Source organism: Neovison vison, chromosome 2 (assembly GCF_020171115.1).
Source record: "Neovison vison isolate M4711 chromosome 2, ASM_NN_V1, whole genome shotgun sequence".
NCBI lineage: Eukaryota > Metazoa > Chordata > Mammalia > Carnivora > Mustelidae > Neogale > Neogale vison.
The window spans coordinates 36,541,528-36,556,985 of record NC_058092.1 but is presented as its reverse complement, the minus strand read 5'-3'; the positions used below and the strand labels follow the sequence as shown (position 1 = coordinate 36,556,985).

At 46.7% G+C, this 15,458-nt stretch overlaps 1 protein-coding gene across 1 annotated transcript; it reads right to left on the bottom strand.

Annotated features, from left to right (window-relative positions):
- Window positions 1-3,003: 3,003 nt before the first annotated feature.
- Window positions 3,004-15,261, bottom strand: LURAP1 (leucine rich adaptor protein 1). Its single transcript, XM_044236401.1, has 2 exons — window positions 14,982-15,261; window positions 3,004-4,288 (listed from the first exon to the last, which is right to left on the bottom strand). Exons 1-2 carry the CDS (start codon window positions 15,183-15,185, stop codon window positions 3,758-3,760), a joined length of 735 nt encoding a protein of 244 aa, XP_044092336.1. The 5' UTR covers window positions 15,186-15,261; the 3' UTR covers window positions 3,004-3,757.
- Between the last annotated feature and the right edge of the window lie 197 nt (window positions 15,262-15,458).

Genomic DNA, 15,458 nt, shown 5'->3' with positions numbered 1-15,458 from the left:
TGGAAGAGGCAAAGAAATGGATTCTCCCCTAGAGTCTCCAGGAGGAATACAGACAGGTCAACACCTTGACTTTAATTCAGCTCAGTAAAACTGATTTGGGACTCCTGACCTCCACAACTAGAAGATACTAAATTTGTGTTGTTTTAAGCCAAGATGTTTGTGGTCATTATTATAGCAGCAGCAGCAGCAGCAGCAGCAGCAGCAGCAGGAAGCTAGCACATTGGTCCTGCTGCTGGGTAGGGTAGCCTGTTCTAGAGGAGTGACATCTGTGACACTGAGGAGAGGGGAATCAGAGAAGACTTTCTGGAAGCCCAAGCAGCCAGACTGACCCAGGTTCATATTACAGTTGTTTTATTACCTATCTGACCTTGAGCAAATGTCTAAGCAACAATACACTGTTAATAATCCACTATTTATAGGGTTGCTAAGAATTAAATAAAATGTTTTAAATTAATTACTACTACCTAATTACCCACTTTTTAACAAAATAAGTCATACCTCCTTGTGGGTTTACACACATTCATTCTTCCATTCATTCAGGAGGTGTCACTGAGCATCCAGTAGGGCCTGGCCCCGTGCACACAGTGCCTTGTCTGCTACAAGCCCCTAGCACTTCTCACCCGAGCTGCCACTGAGCTTCCAGTCTGTCCAGTGCTCAACCTTACCATCCCATCCTAAATGCGGGCCCTGACCCTTGCCCATTCCCGTGGTCTCATATCTCCTTGATGGTCCGTCATTCTGTCAGCCCCACCTTTTACCCTCCTAGGCACTGTTTATGCAGCTGCCACGAGCCATCTCATCTCTGCCTTTACCCTGTTGTGCCTATCCAACTGTGCTGTATTCCCTTGACCTTTGGAGCTCCCCAACTCCACAGGACCCATCTGGATTTCCTCATCTCAAAGCTCCCCACCCCCACCCCACTTCTAACCTCCAAGTCTGAAATGCTGAGCTCTCTGCCACCATCATATCTGGGACTACTGGCCCTCCCTGGAAAAATAGTTGGTTCGGGATAATTTTTCTTGTATCTGCAGTCCAGATTCACAAACCCTTTACCCAATCCAGGGCCAAGGTTCTCTTTCCTTAGAGCCTATGGCTCTTTCTCCCAACACTAAGCTGCCTCTCTAGGGTGGGGTTAAGAATCCAAATATTAAACCAGAAAAATTGCTTTCGGTCCTTTGGGCTTGAGTGCTGTTGACTGGATGGGGAAACAATCAGTCTGGCCAAGTGGCACTATGGATCTGGGTTCTCTAACCCGGGCCATTGCCATGGATCTACGGCAGGTGACACTGGGGAAATCTCTGCCCTCTCTAGGCCTGTCTCTCCAGCCTGTTAGTGCACTGAAAGGCTGGTCTTCTTTAAGGCTATACTGAAACTCGGAGGTTCTATGCAGCTACTCCTGGCAATGATGCATAATGGCCACAAGAGGGCGCGCAACCCCTTCAGCTCGGAAGTTTGTAGCCTAACCAAACACGCAAGCTTCAAAAGGGATACAAGCCTTCTAAGTGAAAAAGGTAGCTTACCCAAGAGCACGCTACAAAATGGCAACAGAGTAGGGACGGGAAAAGGATATTTGAATTCCCAGCCTGAGGGGAAGTCCGGAGCCCCAAGACCAGGAGAGGTGGTATGGAGAGGGCTGGTAGGTAGCAGAGGAGGAGAGGCTAAGAATATATTTCAGAAATTGCATCACTTTGAGGGGATGGGAGAAGGAAGGGTCTTTAGTGAGAGAGCCATAGGCTGAATGCATTGCCCCAAAAGGACTGGAATGGTGCTTGCAGAACAAAACTGAGGAATTTAGGGGAAGTGGAGATGAACTTAGCTTCTTTCCCTTCCCCAGAATGAAAAGTAAAGAAATTGCAGAAGTTACTCTAGGATCTGGGGGAGACTCCTCCGTGCACGACAGCACAGCAACTAGGCAAGGATCACCCGACATCCTTCTCTCTCCTTTTTGCTTTTCAATAATTAGTTTCAGGCCCCAGGAAAGATAAGGACCAAAATATAGGCAATTAGCTGGGGTTTAAAGGGATAATCTCCAAGAATTCATTCTCTGACATCAGGTACAGCCCCTGCCTCAGACCTGTCCCCTCCTGGGACCCAGGCTGGCAGCTTCTGTGAATTCTTTCTTTGCTGTAATTCACTAGGGCCCTAGGACCCAGGCCCAGAGCTGGTCTCCTGCTCTCTCCTCAGGTCCCAGGAGTCTAGGGCTTGCTCTAAGGGAGGAAGGAAAGCAGCCTTTCTCTGGATCTCTCCCCCTCCCAGGACGTGGGCCCTAGGACCAAAGAGCCTCTGTCTTTCCCTGCCACACCCCCACCCACACCCCCACCACTCATTGTAACCCAGACAAGGGGATTTCTTGTGTCTCAGCCTCTGGCAGGCATCCTTGTGACCAAATGGTGGAAGGTCCAGGGCAGAATGGGGGAAGGGAAATCACAGGATCAGAGAAGACACCTCCCCTCTTTGGAAATTATGATACACCCCCAGAGCTCCCAGACTTCAAGTGTCTCCTTCCTCTGATTTCCATCAGCAGTAGGGAGAGAAGGAGGGTGGTTGGGGGATCATCTGCATATAAAAGGCCTGTGGAAGTGGAAACCGAGAAGGTGTGGAGACACAAAGGCTGAACCTCCTGGCAGACAGGTCTGGAGCCAGAATACAAGAATGAGGGCAACCCAGGGACAGGGAAAGACAGGGGCCAAACAGGGCAGGCCAAATTTTGAGAGCTGTAGGTAGAGGGCCCCCTGCCTTTCCCTCCCTAAAAGCACAGATACAAGAGTGTCACATCAACAGGGGTACGGCCACAGAGGAAGTGAACCCTCTAGAATAAAATGAGAACACCCTATTTAAAAAGCAAGAATCTGGGGTGCCCGGATGGCTCAGTCAGTTGAGCATCTGCCTTCGGCTCAGGTCATGATCCTGGGGTCCTGGGATGGAGCCCCGTATCATGATCCTGGGGTCCTGGGATGGAGCCCCGTATCGGGCTTCCTGCTCAGTGGGGAGTCTGCTTCTCCCCTCACTTGTGCTCTAACAAATAAGTAACATCTTAAAAAAAAAAAAAAGTAACAATCTTTCTGAAAAGAAACACAAACCTCTGACAGTGAGCTTTCCTACCAGGAAGAGGGAAGGGTATGTTCCCACTTGCAAGAAGTAACGGTATGGGGAATAAATGGTATGGTCTTGCCTAGCAGCAGGGGCTCAGCCGCCCAATACTGGACTCCCACCCCTGAGAGATGGTACAGAGGAAAGCCTACTCCATCCTGGCAGGAAATGACATCACTCACCAGATAGGAAGGGATGGTTCTACCAACCCCAGAGACTTCTGGGAGGGCCAATCCATGGAGGGTTGGCCCTGAATGTCCATGTCCCTCCACAGTTCTCCATCTTGGCCAAGAAGGGGGCCAAGACTCGTAGATGTTGGTTGAAGTAATCGGACCCCCAACTCTTCATCAGCGATCTCTTAGGCGTCCTAAATCCCTCAAATCCTTACCTAGTTCCAGGAGGGGGAAGGGAAGTTACTATCTTACGAGAAGCCACAGGTCAAACCTCTAGAGTCAATGTATCTACGGAAATAGTTCTAGGGTCCCAATAACTGAGGGATAAAGGAAGAGCCTCCTCAGGGCCCAGAAGGATGATAAGGTCAGATTTCCATGGTAACTGATTTTGATGCAGCCTCTTCCTAGACCCAGAATGAGGGAGCATAAATTTCCAGGGAGACCAAGGCATAGCAATGAAAGAGCCACAGGAATACAAAAGGGTGGGAGAGTTACTATAAGAAGGTCACATCATCCTGACACTGCCAGTACCAGTGGGCCTCAAAGCCCAGTTTGGCACTCTCATCCTCTAGTGGCTCAGGAGGTCCATCTTGGAGCCCCTCCCCTGGGGGCTTCCATACAGCCCTCAAATTCCCTAGCCTGCTGGCTGTCAGGTCCACCTCAGTCCTGGCCCTGTCCCCACTGGGCCCTGTCCCCACTGGGTATAACCTTTGCCCAGTCTCAGGACGGGGAGCCCCAGGGGGGCCCTGTTCATCCAGCTCGCTGGGGACCACCGTGTCTAGGAAGCTGCCAATGGAGAGACTGTCCAGCCGGTCAGTGGAGCTGGTGTCCGGCAGGCTGTCCCAGCTGCCTCGCCTTGAGTGGTCTGGGCTCCCGCCTGTCAGGCTATATTGGCTGCTGGTGAGGCTGCTGCAGTGGCTGGTCACTGTCCCCCTCTCCTCCAACAGCCAGCGCACAGCCTCGATGCCCTCATTCAAGGTCAACAGCTGCTGCAGGATCTTCACATCGATGGCTCGCAGGTAAGCCTGGGGGAGTGGGAGAAGGAATCAGTCTGAGGTTCTGAGCCATGGGTTTCCCAAATGTTTCCAGGGGCCCCGCTTTGTAGTCCAACCAACCTTGCTTCAAAGGCAAGAAGCTTGGGAACAGAAGCATGGCTGGTTTAGAGCATGGAGTCTCAAAGCAGACAGACTGCTGTTTAAAATCTCAGTTCTGGGCCGCGCCTGCCTGGCTCAGTCAGTGGAGCACGTGACTCTCGATCTAGGCTTGTAAGTTCGAACCCCATGATGGATGCAGAGATTACTTAAAAACAAAATCTTACAAAAAAAAAAAAAAAAACTCAGTTCTACCACTGATTAGCCAGATGACTGTGGGCAACTTTCTTACATTCCTTGAGCCTTGGTTTCCTTGTTTGTAAAACAGGGCTAAATTACTCATTTCACAAGATGGCCATGAGAATTTGGAGACGCTGTTTATTGCGTACTCAACACAGTGCTTGACACAGTCTCAGTAAATGTTTAGTATTGAAATCTGATCTGCTAAGCTTTGAACTTAGTAAAGTATTAACTACTGAAACAGTCCAGATTCAAAGAATAGCCTGATAGGGAGCCTGGTGTTAATTACAAAGTAGGGCCAAAGGGAGGCAAAAGCTGGGGAAGAAAGAGGAAGTGAACGTGGTCCCCCAGTCTCTTCAGGGTGTCAGTAGCCATTGTTCAAAGGGTCAGAAGCCTGCTGGCTGGGGACTAGGGGCTTCTCTGCACCACACACCTGTATCCCTTCTGTACAGGAAGTCTGATTTTCCAGGGAATCTCCAGGGTCCCTCCCAGTTCAGATGCCCTAAATATCTTCCCCAAAGACAAGTCTGAATCTGTCCCTTTCCTGCTCAAGAGCCTCCCAGGCTTTGCACTCCTCCTGAAGAAGAAGATCCGAAACCTTCAGCAGCTGGGATTCCAAAGCTATCACAATATAGCCCTTGTGCGTCTCTCCAGCTTCACCTCCAGCTCACTGACCCAGGAGACTCTGGTCTTGTCACACATGACTTTCTGATTGCGTTTTATTTGGTTTCCTTGTAATCAAAGTAATGGATGCCCATGGATTAAAGAGGCAAACAGTTCTGTGAGATTTATCATGGACCTAAAAGGCCTGAGCCCTAATCCTAAATCTCGCTTCCCAGAGACAACTATTATTCATTTTTTTAGCTGTTTATTTTGGTACTTACCTTCGAATCTCCAAATAACATGCTACTTAGTGACTTTTAAGTTTTAGGTGTTTTCTGTTGACTTCCCACATGATGGAAGGTTAAGGGTTTAACTCTCATCCTACTACCCACTCCTCTGCTACATAGACACCTTTCCCATCTTCCAGTCTTCCCAACATATGCAATAAAATGAGTTGTTGGGTGATTACCTTATAAGGATTTGGAAATGCTATTCACAGCTAAGTTGTACAGTTTACTATGGTTACTTTTCATTCCTTACTTCATGTTTTCCTTACAACAAAATTTTTAAATGATTTTAAGATTGTATTTATTTGTCAGAGAGAGAGTGAGAGCATGCACAAGCAGGGGGAGCAAAAGGCAGAGGGAGAAGCAGGCTCCCTGCTGAGCAAGGTGCCTAATGCAGGACTCGATCCTGGGACCCTGGGATCATGACCTGAGCCGAAGGCAGACACTTATCCAACTGAGCCACCCAGGTGTCCCAATAATAATAATAATTATTATTCCTTAGAATTATGCCTTAGAGTAATAGTAAATGATATATAGTATACCTTATATATTCCATTATTGTTATTATTACTACAATATTATTCCTCTTCTTTTGTTTCATTTCCTACATAGTGGTCAATAATTCATCCCCATACCCTCTCCCAGTTGTCTGAATTTTCCTCTCAAGGCATTTAAACCTATCACATTCTAACTATTGCTGGTTCTTAGAGGCAGCTCTTCAGGAACCCTCTTATTGGCCCCAGTGTGAACCAGTTGCACAACCGTCACCCAGGGATTCCCCCTTCACTAGCCTCCTGGGCTTTTCCCTAGTTGGATCCCTTGTTTCCTGGGTCCATGTCTTCTTCTTTCTTGGTTTACTCCTTCATTGTGTGTGGGTGCTTTTCCTCCAGTTCCTCCAGTAGCTTCCTGAGAAAGTCTACAGAGGAGGTACATTTGTGAAGCTTTACCCTTTTTAAAATGCTATTCTTCTCCCCTTATACCACCAACAGTTTCTTGGGTCTAGAATTCTAGGTAAAAAATAATTTTTCCTCAGGATTTAAGGCATTGTTCCATTGACTTTTTTTTCCCCAAAGATCTTATTTATTTATTTGACACAGAGAGAGAGAGAGAGAGATCACAAGTAGGCAGAGAGGCCAGCAGAGAGAGAGAGAGGAGGAAGCAGGCTCCCCGCTGAGCAGAGAGCTCGATGCAGGGCTCGATCCCAGGACCCTGAGATCGTGACCTGAGCTGAAAGCAGAGGCTTTAACCCACTGAACCACCCAGGCCCCCCTGTTCCATTGACTTTTAATTTTCAATGTCACACTTGGAAAGTCTGATGCCATTATGATTCCCAGTCGTTCATATGGGCCCTTCTTCCTATTCTTTCTGAAAGTTTTCAGGATCTCTTTGGTCCCAGTGTTCTAAATTATCCCAATAATTTGCCATGGTGTGTCTATTTTCATCCACTGAATTGGCCACTTGTTGGGCAATTTTAGTTTTTAAAGATTTATTTATTATTTCAGAGTGGGGGTCAGGGGCAGAGGGAGAGGAGAACAGAAGCAGACTCCCCGCTGATCCCGGACCCTGACACAGGACTACAGTAGGGAATGGAGGGAGAACATGACCTGAGCTGAAACCAAAAGCTGGATGCTCAACCGACTGAGCCACCCAGGTGCCCCATATTGGGCCCTTTTAAATTAGAGACACATGTCCCTCAGCTCTGGGAGATTTTCTTTATTTCTTTGGTGATTATTTCTCCTCCACTAATTTTCTATTTTTTTTTTTTTCTGGAAATCCTATTATTTGAATAGAGGGTGTCCTGGATGGATCCTTTTTTCCCCCCCTCTTTCATCTTTTTCTATATTTGTTCTAGTTTCTAAAGTATTTCAACATTATCAATGCTTCTGTTGAGTTTTTCATATTTTCCTATGTTTTTATTTCTAAGAGTTGTTCTAGTTCTCTGAATGTTTTCCTTTTAAAATAAAAAGATTTATTTATTTGAGAGAAGGAGAGTTCAGGCACGAGAGAGCAGGGTGGGGTGGGGGAAGGGCAGAGGGAGAAAGAGAATCCCCCGCAGACTCTACATGGAGCTCAGTCCCACAACCCTGAGATCATGACCTAAGCCGAAATCAAGAGTCAGATGCTTAATGGACTGAGCTACCCAGGCGCCCTTAAACACTTTCCTTTTTACAGCTTCCTGCCGTGCTGCAATAGTACCTCTCATCTTTTTAAGGATATAATTAATGCTTTTTTTTATAAGTTCTCATCTCCCGGTATTATCTCCACCTCATTCAAGGTGTTTTTTCTGTTCATTTATGTCTAAATAGTCGGAGGTTCTCATCAGATGTCTTACAGTCTCTAGCAGCTGCTTATACTTCAGAGTTGTCTCTAAAAAGCTTATTGCAAATTTTATATACGTACGTGAGGCTTGCCAACTCTGAGCCTGAAAGGCTGGAAGGGTATTTAATAACATTTAGTACATTTTTACTTAATCCCTCTTTTTAAAAAAGATTTATTTATTTATTTGAGAGGGAGAGATAGAGTGTGCATGTAAGGGAATGGGACTGGGGGGTTAAGTGGGGGGTGGAGGTGGGAGAGAGGGAGAGGGAAAGAATCTCAAGCAGACTCCCCACCGAGCATGGAGCCCCACTGTGGGGCTTGATTTCACCACCCTGCGATAATGACCTGAGGTGGAATCAAGAGTTGGATACTTAACCAACTGAGCCACCCAGGCACCCCTACCTAATCCCTCTTGCTCTCAACTTGTTGTCTCTAATCTGGAGACATTTGGTTCGAGTTTTTAAAAAATATATAACAATTGGGGTCTGGGTGGCTCAGTCAGTTAAGCAGCTGCTATCAGCCCAGGTCGTGATCTTGGGGTCCTGGGATCGGACCCCACATTGGGCTCTCTGCTCAGTCAGCAGCGAGTCTGCTTCTCTCTCTCCCTCTGTGATCTCTCTCACTTAAAATCTTAAGTATATATACCTATATATGTATATATATATTAAAATATAGGTATATATATATAAAATATATATATATAACAATTGGGGTCTGGGTGGCTCAGTCAGTTAAGCAGCTGCTATCAGCCCAGGTCGTGATCTTGGGGTCCTGGGATCGGGCCCCACATTGGGCTCTCTGCTCAGTCAGCAGCGAGTCTGCTTCTCTCTCTCCCTCTGTGATCTCTCTCACTTAAAATCTTAAGTATATATACCTATATATGTATATATATATTAAAATATAGGTATATATATATAAAATATAGGTATATATACTTAAGATATATATATAAGATCTTAAGTATATATACCTATGTGTATATATATATTAAATATATATAATATAATATATAATATATAATATAATATAATATATATAATGATATATATCATATATTATATATATTTAATATATACACATATAGGTATATATACTTAAGATATATATATTATATATATTAAATATATATGTATACATATATATTAAATTATTCAGGACATAACTGTCTTTTTTTTTAAGATTTTATTTATTTATCAGAGAGAGAGAGGGGGAGAGAGCGAGCACAGGCAAACAGAATGGCAGGCAGAGGCAGAGGGAGAAGCAGGCTCCCTGCTGAGCAAGGAGGCCGATGTGGGACTCGATCCCAGGACACTGGGATCATGACCCGAGCCGAAAGCAGCTGCTCAACCAACTGAGCCACCCAGGCGTCCCAGGACATAACTGTCTTACAAGTAGAATGATAAACCAGAATATGACTAAGTATTTGTACATTGAGAAAAATACAGGCACTGGAATTAAATAGACCTGGATTCAAATTCCAAACTGCCATTAACAAACCACAGGGAATTAGAATTTTTTCCTCCTTTAAGCCACCCAGGCATCCCAGGACATAACTGTCTTACAAGTAGAATGATAAACCAGAATATGACTAAGTATTTGTACACTGAGAAAAATACAGGCACTGGAATTAAATAGACCTGGATTCAAATTCCAAATTGCCATTAACAAACCACAGGGAATTAGAATTTTTTCCCCCTTTAAACCTCATTTCTTCATTGTAAAATGAGGATACTATCTCATTTAGAAGTTTATATCAAAAAATGGAAGAAACATAGGGCACCTGGGTGGCTCAGTGGGTTAAAGCCTCTGCCCCCGGCTCAGGTCATGATCCCAGAATCCTGGGATCGAGCCCCGTATCGGGCTCTCTGCTCAGCAGGGAGCCTGCTTCCTCCCTCTCTCTCTCTCTGCCTACTCGTGATCTCTGTCTGTCATAGAAAATAAAATCTTAAAAAAAAAATGGAAGGAACATATTAACACATACAGGATAGTGCCTGGCAGGTATCAGTTTGTGAATGGTAGCTATGTGGCTTTAGATATTACTGTGGTCAACTTATTCACCATGGCGTAAGCGCAGAACAAAATTCTGTACCTGAAATTATTTGTGATTTTGGAATAATATCACAACTCTAATCCAATTAAACAAATGAATATTTGGCACCTGGGTTGTCTAATAATAACAAAGATCATGAAGAAACTGTCCCTGCTTGACAGAAACTTGCAGTTCTAATAAGGAGATAAGGACATAAATAACTGAAATACTACAGGCTATGCAGATTATTAATGACATGCAATAAAAGATGATCTTCAATTATTTCGCACTGGGGAAAAATTTTTCTTTTTTAATTTGAGAGAGAGAGAGCAGAGAGAAGGGCAGAGAGAGAAACCAATTCCCACTTAGCAGCGAGCATGACATGGGGCTCGATCCCAGGACTCTTGGTCATGACCTGAGCTGAAGGTAGACCCTTTAACCAAATGAGCCACTCAGGTGCCCCTAAGTTTTGTTTTCTTCTTTTAAAGATTTTATCCATCCATTTGACAGAGAGAGAGAGACAGACAGTGAAAGAAGGAACACAAGCAGGGAGAGTGGGAGAGGGAGAAGCAGGTTCCCCACTGAACAGGAAGCCTGATACAGGGCTCGATCCCAGAACCCTGATATCATAACCCAAGCCGAAGGCAGATGCTTAATGACTGAGCCACCCAGGAACCCCAGGGAGGACAAATAAATTAACAGTGAAACCAACATTCCTAGTCCAAAACCAAACTAGATGTATTAAACAAAACTTCTCATATATTAAAAATGTTTCTCCTGCTATATTGTCTCCTTCCTTTCTTCCCCTTCCTCCATTCCCTCTATTCTTTTCCAAAACTTATATCCCCAATCTTCTGTTAGGATAAAGACGTGGCTGGCACTTGGCCAGTTAGGGAGCGGATCTTAGAATACAATTCGTAAACAGACATTCACAAACCCTTTTGTTTTTAGCTTCACTTGTGCCCCCAATTCCCTAAACACTGTTTTTTTCCAACTCCTTGAAAGCTTTGAGTTTCTGTAGTGCAAATTGTGTTGCTTTTTCAGCTTTCCTCGCTGCTGGCTTGGAATTCAGCTTTTTTCAGGTCCTCTAAGTTACCACACTTCCTTCTGGTTTTCAGCTTCCAAAATTTTGTTCCTATCATTTTCTCTCCTACGTTTGTCATCATAATAGTTTCATGGCTTTTAAAATAATACTTCTACTGGCTTTCTAGTGACATTTCAGAAGGAAATGGAGGTAAATGCCTGTGTTCAATCCGCCATCTTGAATTAGAATTCCCGCTGACTTTATTCATCCTTCAAGCCCCAGCCTCAAATGCCATTCCTCCTCTAGGAAGTCTTCCCTGCTCTTCCTTAAGACAGAATTAATCCATTCAGTTATGACACAATATTTAGTGAGTCTTTTTATAGGCATCGCATTGTGTTCAAGGAAGAAAAGACACCATTTCTTAACCTCAGAGAATTCACAGTTTATGGGTAGGATAAGACAATGATATAGGCACTTCAGCATGGCAAATGCTAGGGGAAACAAATGCTATCCAGAGGGCCGTGGCTATCTAGAAGGCAATGACCCAATCAAGGCAGGTAAGAAAATGCTTCCTACAATAAGGCACATGAGCTGAGACATAAAAGTTGAATAGGAATTAGTCAAGTAAACAGTGGAGAGAGGCATTCCAACTAGGGGACTCAGTATGTGTCCCCTCCAATTTAAAGTGGCCTTTCCATGAGTGCCCAGCTGGCTCAGTTGGTAGAGCATATGACTACAATATAGGGATTGTAGATTTGAGCCCCACACTGGGTGTAGAGATTACTTAAAAATAAAATCTTTTTTTTTTTTTTTTTTTTTAAGATTTTATTTATTTCTTTGACAGAAAGAGAGCTCATGGGGACGCCTGGGTGGCCCAGTTGGTTGAGCGGCTGCCTTCGGCTCAGGTCATGATCCCGGGGTCCTGGGATCGAGTCCCACATCGGGCTCCTTGCTCGGTGGGGAGCCTGCTTCTCCCTCTGCCTCTGCCTGCCACTCTGTCTGCCTGTGCTCGCTCTCTCTCCTCTCTCTCTGACAAATAAATAAATAAAATCTTTAAAAAAAAAAAAAAAGAGAGCTCATGTAGGCAGACAGAGAGGGGGAAGCAGACTTCCAGCTGAGCAGGGAGCCTGAAGCAGGCTCGATCCCTAGACCCTGAGATCATGACCCAAGCCAAAGGCGGGCGCTTAACCAACTGAGCCCCCCAAAATAAAATCTTAAGAAAAAGAAGAAAGAGAAGGAGGAGGAGGAGGAGGAGAAGGAGGAGGAGGTATCGTCATCTCTCCAGAGAACAATCTGACCATGTCACTCTTTAATGAAGACTCTTCCAAGAAGCCCACCCTGGGTTCTAAAAACACTTATCATCCTGTATCAGAGTTATTAGTCTGTCTCCCTCCTTCCTGTGAACTCAATCTGTGAGCTCCCTGAGAGCAGTCCTACACAGTTCATTGGTGGCACTTAGCCTCAGACTGGATAGGTCAGATCTGGCTTTGTGAGTCTCTTGCCTTTACTATCCTTGGCCCCTCTGGTGGTCTCCAGGATTCATCCGATTGAGTTTTACTGTGTTGATGGGAAATGAATCTGAGAACTAGATTCTATAGTCCTGTGACAGTGGGATTCCCTGTGACAGCAACACTTCCCAGAATAGAAAAAAAGCAAGGCTTTCTGGCCAGAAAAAGAAACACTCATTCCATACCGCCTCTTTGGAAACAGAAAGGGGATAATCCTCAGGAGAGATGCAGCCTCAAAGACCACTCCAACCCAGTTCTCTTCCCAGGGGGATTCAGGTCCCCCACTAACCCTCTTAACAAAGACACATCAGACTCTGCCCAGCCCTGGGGTCACAAGTGTGGCTTCCTTATTGCTCAATCCCAATCAGGCCCTGGGGTAAAGCCGGGAGATCCCAGGCCCAGTTCCCTGGCCGTGGATTGAGATTCTTAGACAACTGTTACAAGATCTATCTGATCCCACAAGCCCCTGCCTCCTCATCCTCAAAGAGGCAGAAAAACTGAGGCCAACAGAAAGTCAGGGCTCTGCTCAAGATCTCAAAATTATTCTGGAGCTAGGCCAGAACTTGAACCCATGACTTCCCCCTTCTTGCCTAAGCTTTTTTTTAAGCCAGCTCTGTGGGAGTGGGTTGTCCGCAGCAACAGTTTTTTTGAGTAGGAGGATTAAGTAGGGAAGGTTTCCATTATTTCCCCTTCCCACAAATCCCAGAGTCTGGCTGGTTCACTCAACCTGTGAGAGGGGGAGGAAACCAAGAGGAAAAGAGCCTAGAGGCAGGAATAACCTTGGCTTTAAGAGCGGGCCTTCCCCCGGCCCCACAGGATTGCTGGGAGAGGGACAGTTGAAGGACTGTGCTTAGAGAGCTTGGACCTGTTCTGCCACCAGTGGCTTCAAGGGAAACCCTCTGCCCAGCCCCGCCACTTCCCCCCAGTGGGCAAGGCTGAGTACACAAAGACATCAATGACATCTTGGCCAAGGAAGGAGAAAAGAATCGGAGTAAGGAGTGCTTCCCTGTTATGGCCCCCAGTAGGTTCCCTCCTGTGTGCCTTTAATGGGGAGCTTAGGGTCCCATACCAGGCTAGGTCAAGAACGCAGAGACCTAATCAGAAGTTAAATGAATGTATGCCCTTCAAGTTTACAAACAGCTAATCACCATCAAAGGCAAAAGAGTTAGAGCCAGAGAAAAGGCATGGCTTCTCCACTGGCTCCGTGTGTGAGCCCAGCTGAGCCCCTTTAACACCTGCAAGCATACTTCATCTACAGGACGGGGTTAAAGATGACGGCTTTTCTCACTTCAGTGGCATAAAATGTCTTTAAAACGCCTGGCACAAAGCAGATCTCAATGGTAAAAATGTAAAGTGCAGGCAGATCATCTGATTTCAAAGCCTGGCTCTGCTTTTTACTTTTTTGTATGACCTTGGGCAGTTACTTAATCTCTTTGTGCCTCAGTTTCTTTATCTATAAAATATTTGCTAATAGGGTTACTGTGAGGATTAAGTGAGTATTTTGTAAAGTGCTCAGCATGATGCCTGGCACCACTCTGTACAAAGAAGTGAAGCAAGCCCCTCCCTTAGGTGAGCAGTCACAGCACTGCTCTGAAGAATCTGGCATTCACCTCCAATCTTCAGGGCCAAGTGCACACATGGCATTTAAGTTCTTCCCCCATGGAGCCTTCCCTGATTGCTCTGCCCAGAAGGCTCTCCTTCCTGCCTAAGAGCCCCCATGCCCTCCTTTTCTGTTCTCTCACAGCCTAGCTAGGCAGATGGTGGGCTCCAGAAAGACCTATTAGCTGACACACTCACTGTAGCCTCCTGGTTCTGAGCCAGAGGATTCTTCAGTTCCCCAGAACTGGCTGCAAATTGGTGGCAGGTGTAAATTACCCCCTTCACCGGAACCAGGGCCTTGGGGAGCCTGGAGAGCCCCAAATGCCCTTCTGGCTCTGAATCTAGACCAACAGCAACAGGGGAGGGGGAGGGTGCCTATTTCCTTCTCTTCTCCCCAAGAAGGTACAGCTGAGATGCAAAAATCCTGTATACCTGGGGGGCTCAGAGGTGATGGAGCCAATAGCCATGGTGCTGCTACTCTGACCACCCAGGTTCTAGGGACTTCCAAGTACTTTATGTGGGGGTTGGGAGAGTTGGGGAAAGGGAGGATGTTTTGGGTAGCCCTAGACTAGGGGTTTTTCACCCTGATCTCTTCTGTGCTGAATTCTATCATGAACACCCAGGTCTCAGACTAGCAAACCTTGGGCCCAGTGTGCAGTAGGAGAAGAAACTGAGGGCCCTATAATGGTGGGCAGGGCATAGATGGCAGGGTGGGGGGGCAGATTTGTGCTGTGCTAGGTTCTCCGTGCTTCTCAGCCTCACCTCTCCCCTCCCAATTATCTGGCAGGAAAAACTTCCAAGAGCTAGTGCCTCCCACCTCAAGTCTTCAGGACCCACTCACCCTTGGAGGGGCAATTAATGGACCCCAGGGTTTAAGGATTGATCTGGGAGGAATCCTGAGGAGTTAGGTAGGGAGTTCTAATTTGCTCGTCTCCAGTCCAACTCTGGAGGCGTAAGTCTGTCCCTTCCAACCCTAGCTAGGGACTCCGTCCTCCTGGCCAATGGAACCCACACTCACCAGCTCCATCCTCAATGCCATGATCTTGTCCCCCAGGCTGTGGCCGTGGCTGGTGCTAGGTGCCCCCGAGAGCAGCAGGGCGCCGGAGGTTCCCGGCTCCCATTCGCCTCGCAGCCCGCGGAGCAGCCCTTCAGGGGTCTTCCTGCCCACCTTGCCCTCCACATCTCGCAGGTCAGGCGTCTGGAACTCCGCAGTTCCCTCCATGCGGGCCTAAGGCTGAAGAGGACTGGGCCACCGGACGGCGGGGTCTCGTTCCCGGGGGTCCTCCTTTGCCGGCTGCTGGTGCTGAGCGGAACCGGTGGGTCCCCCGCCCGCGCCGCGCGGGGGCGGGCAGAGGGTGCCGTAACACTCAGAAAAGCCGCGCAGAGCCGTTCGTTCGTGCGTATGCGCGCGTGTGTGTTCGTTTAAGTGTGTGTGTGTGTGTGTGTGTGTGTGTGTGTGCGTGTGTGCGTGTGTGTGTTCGAGTGCTGCGCACAC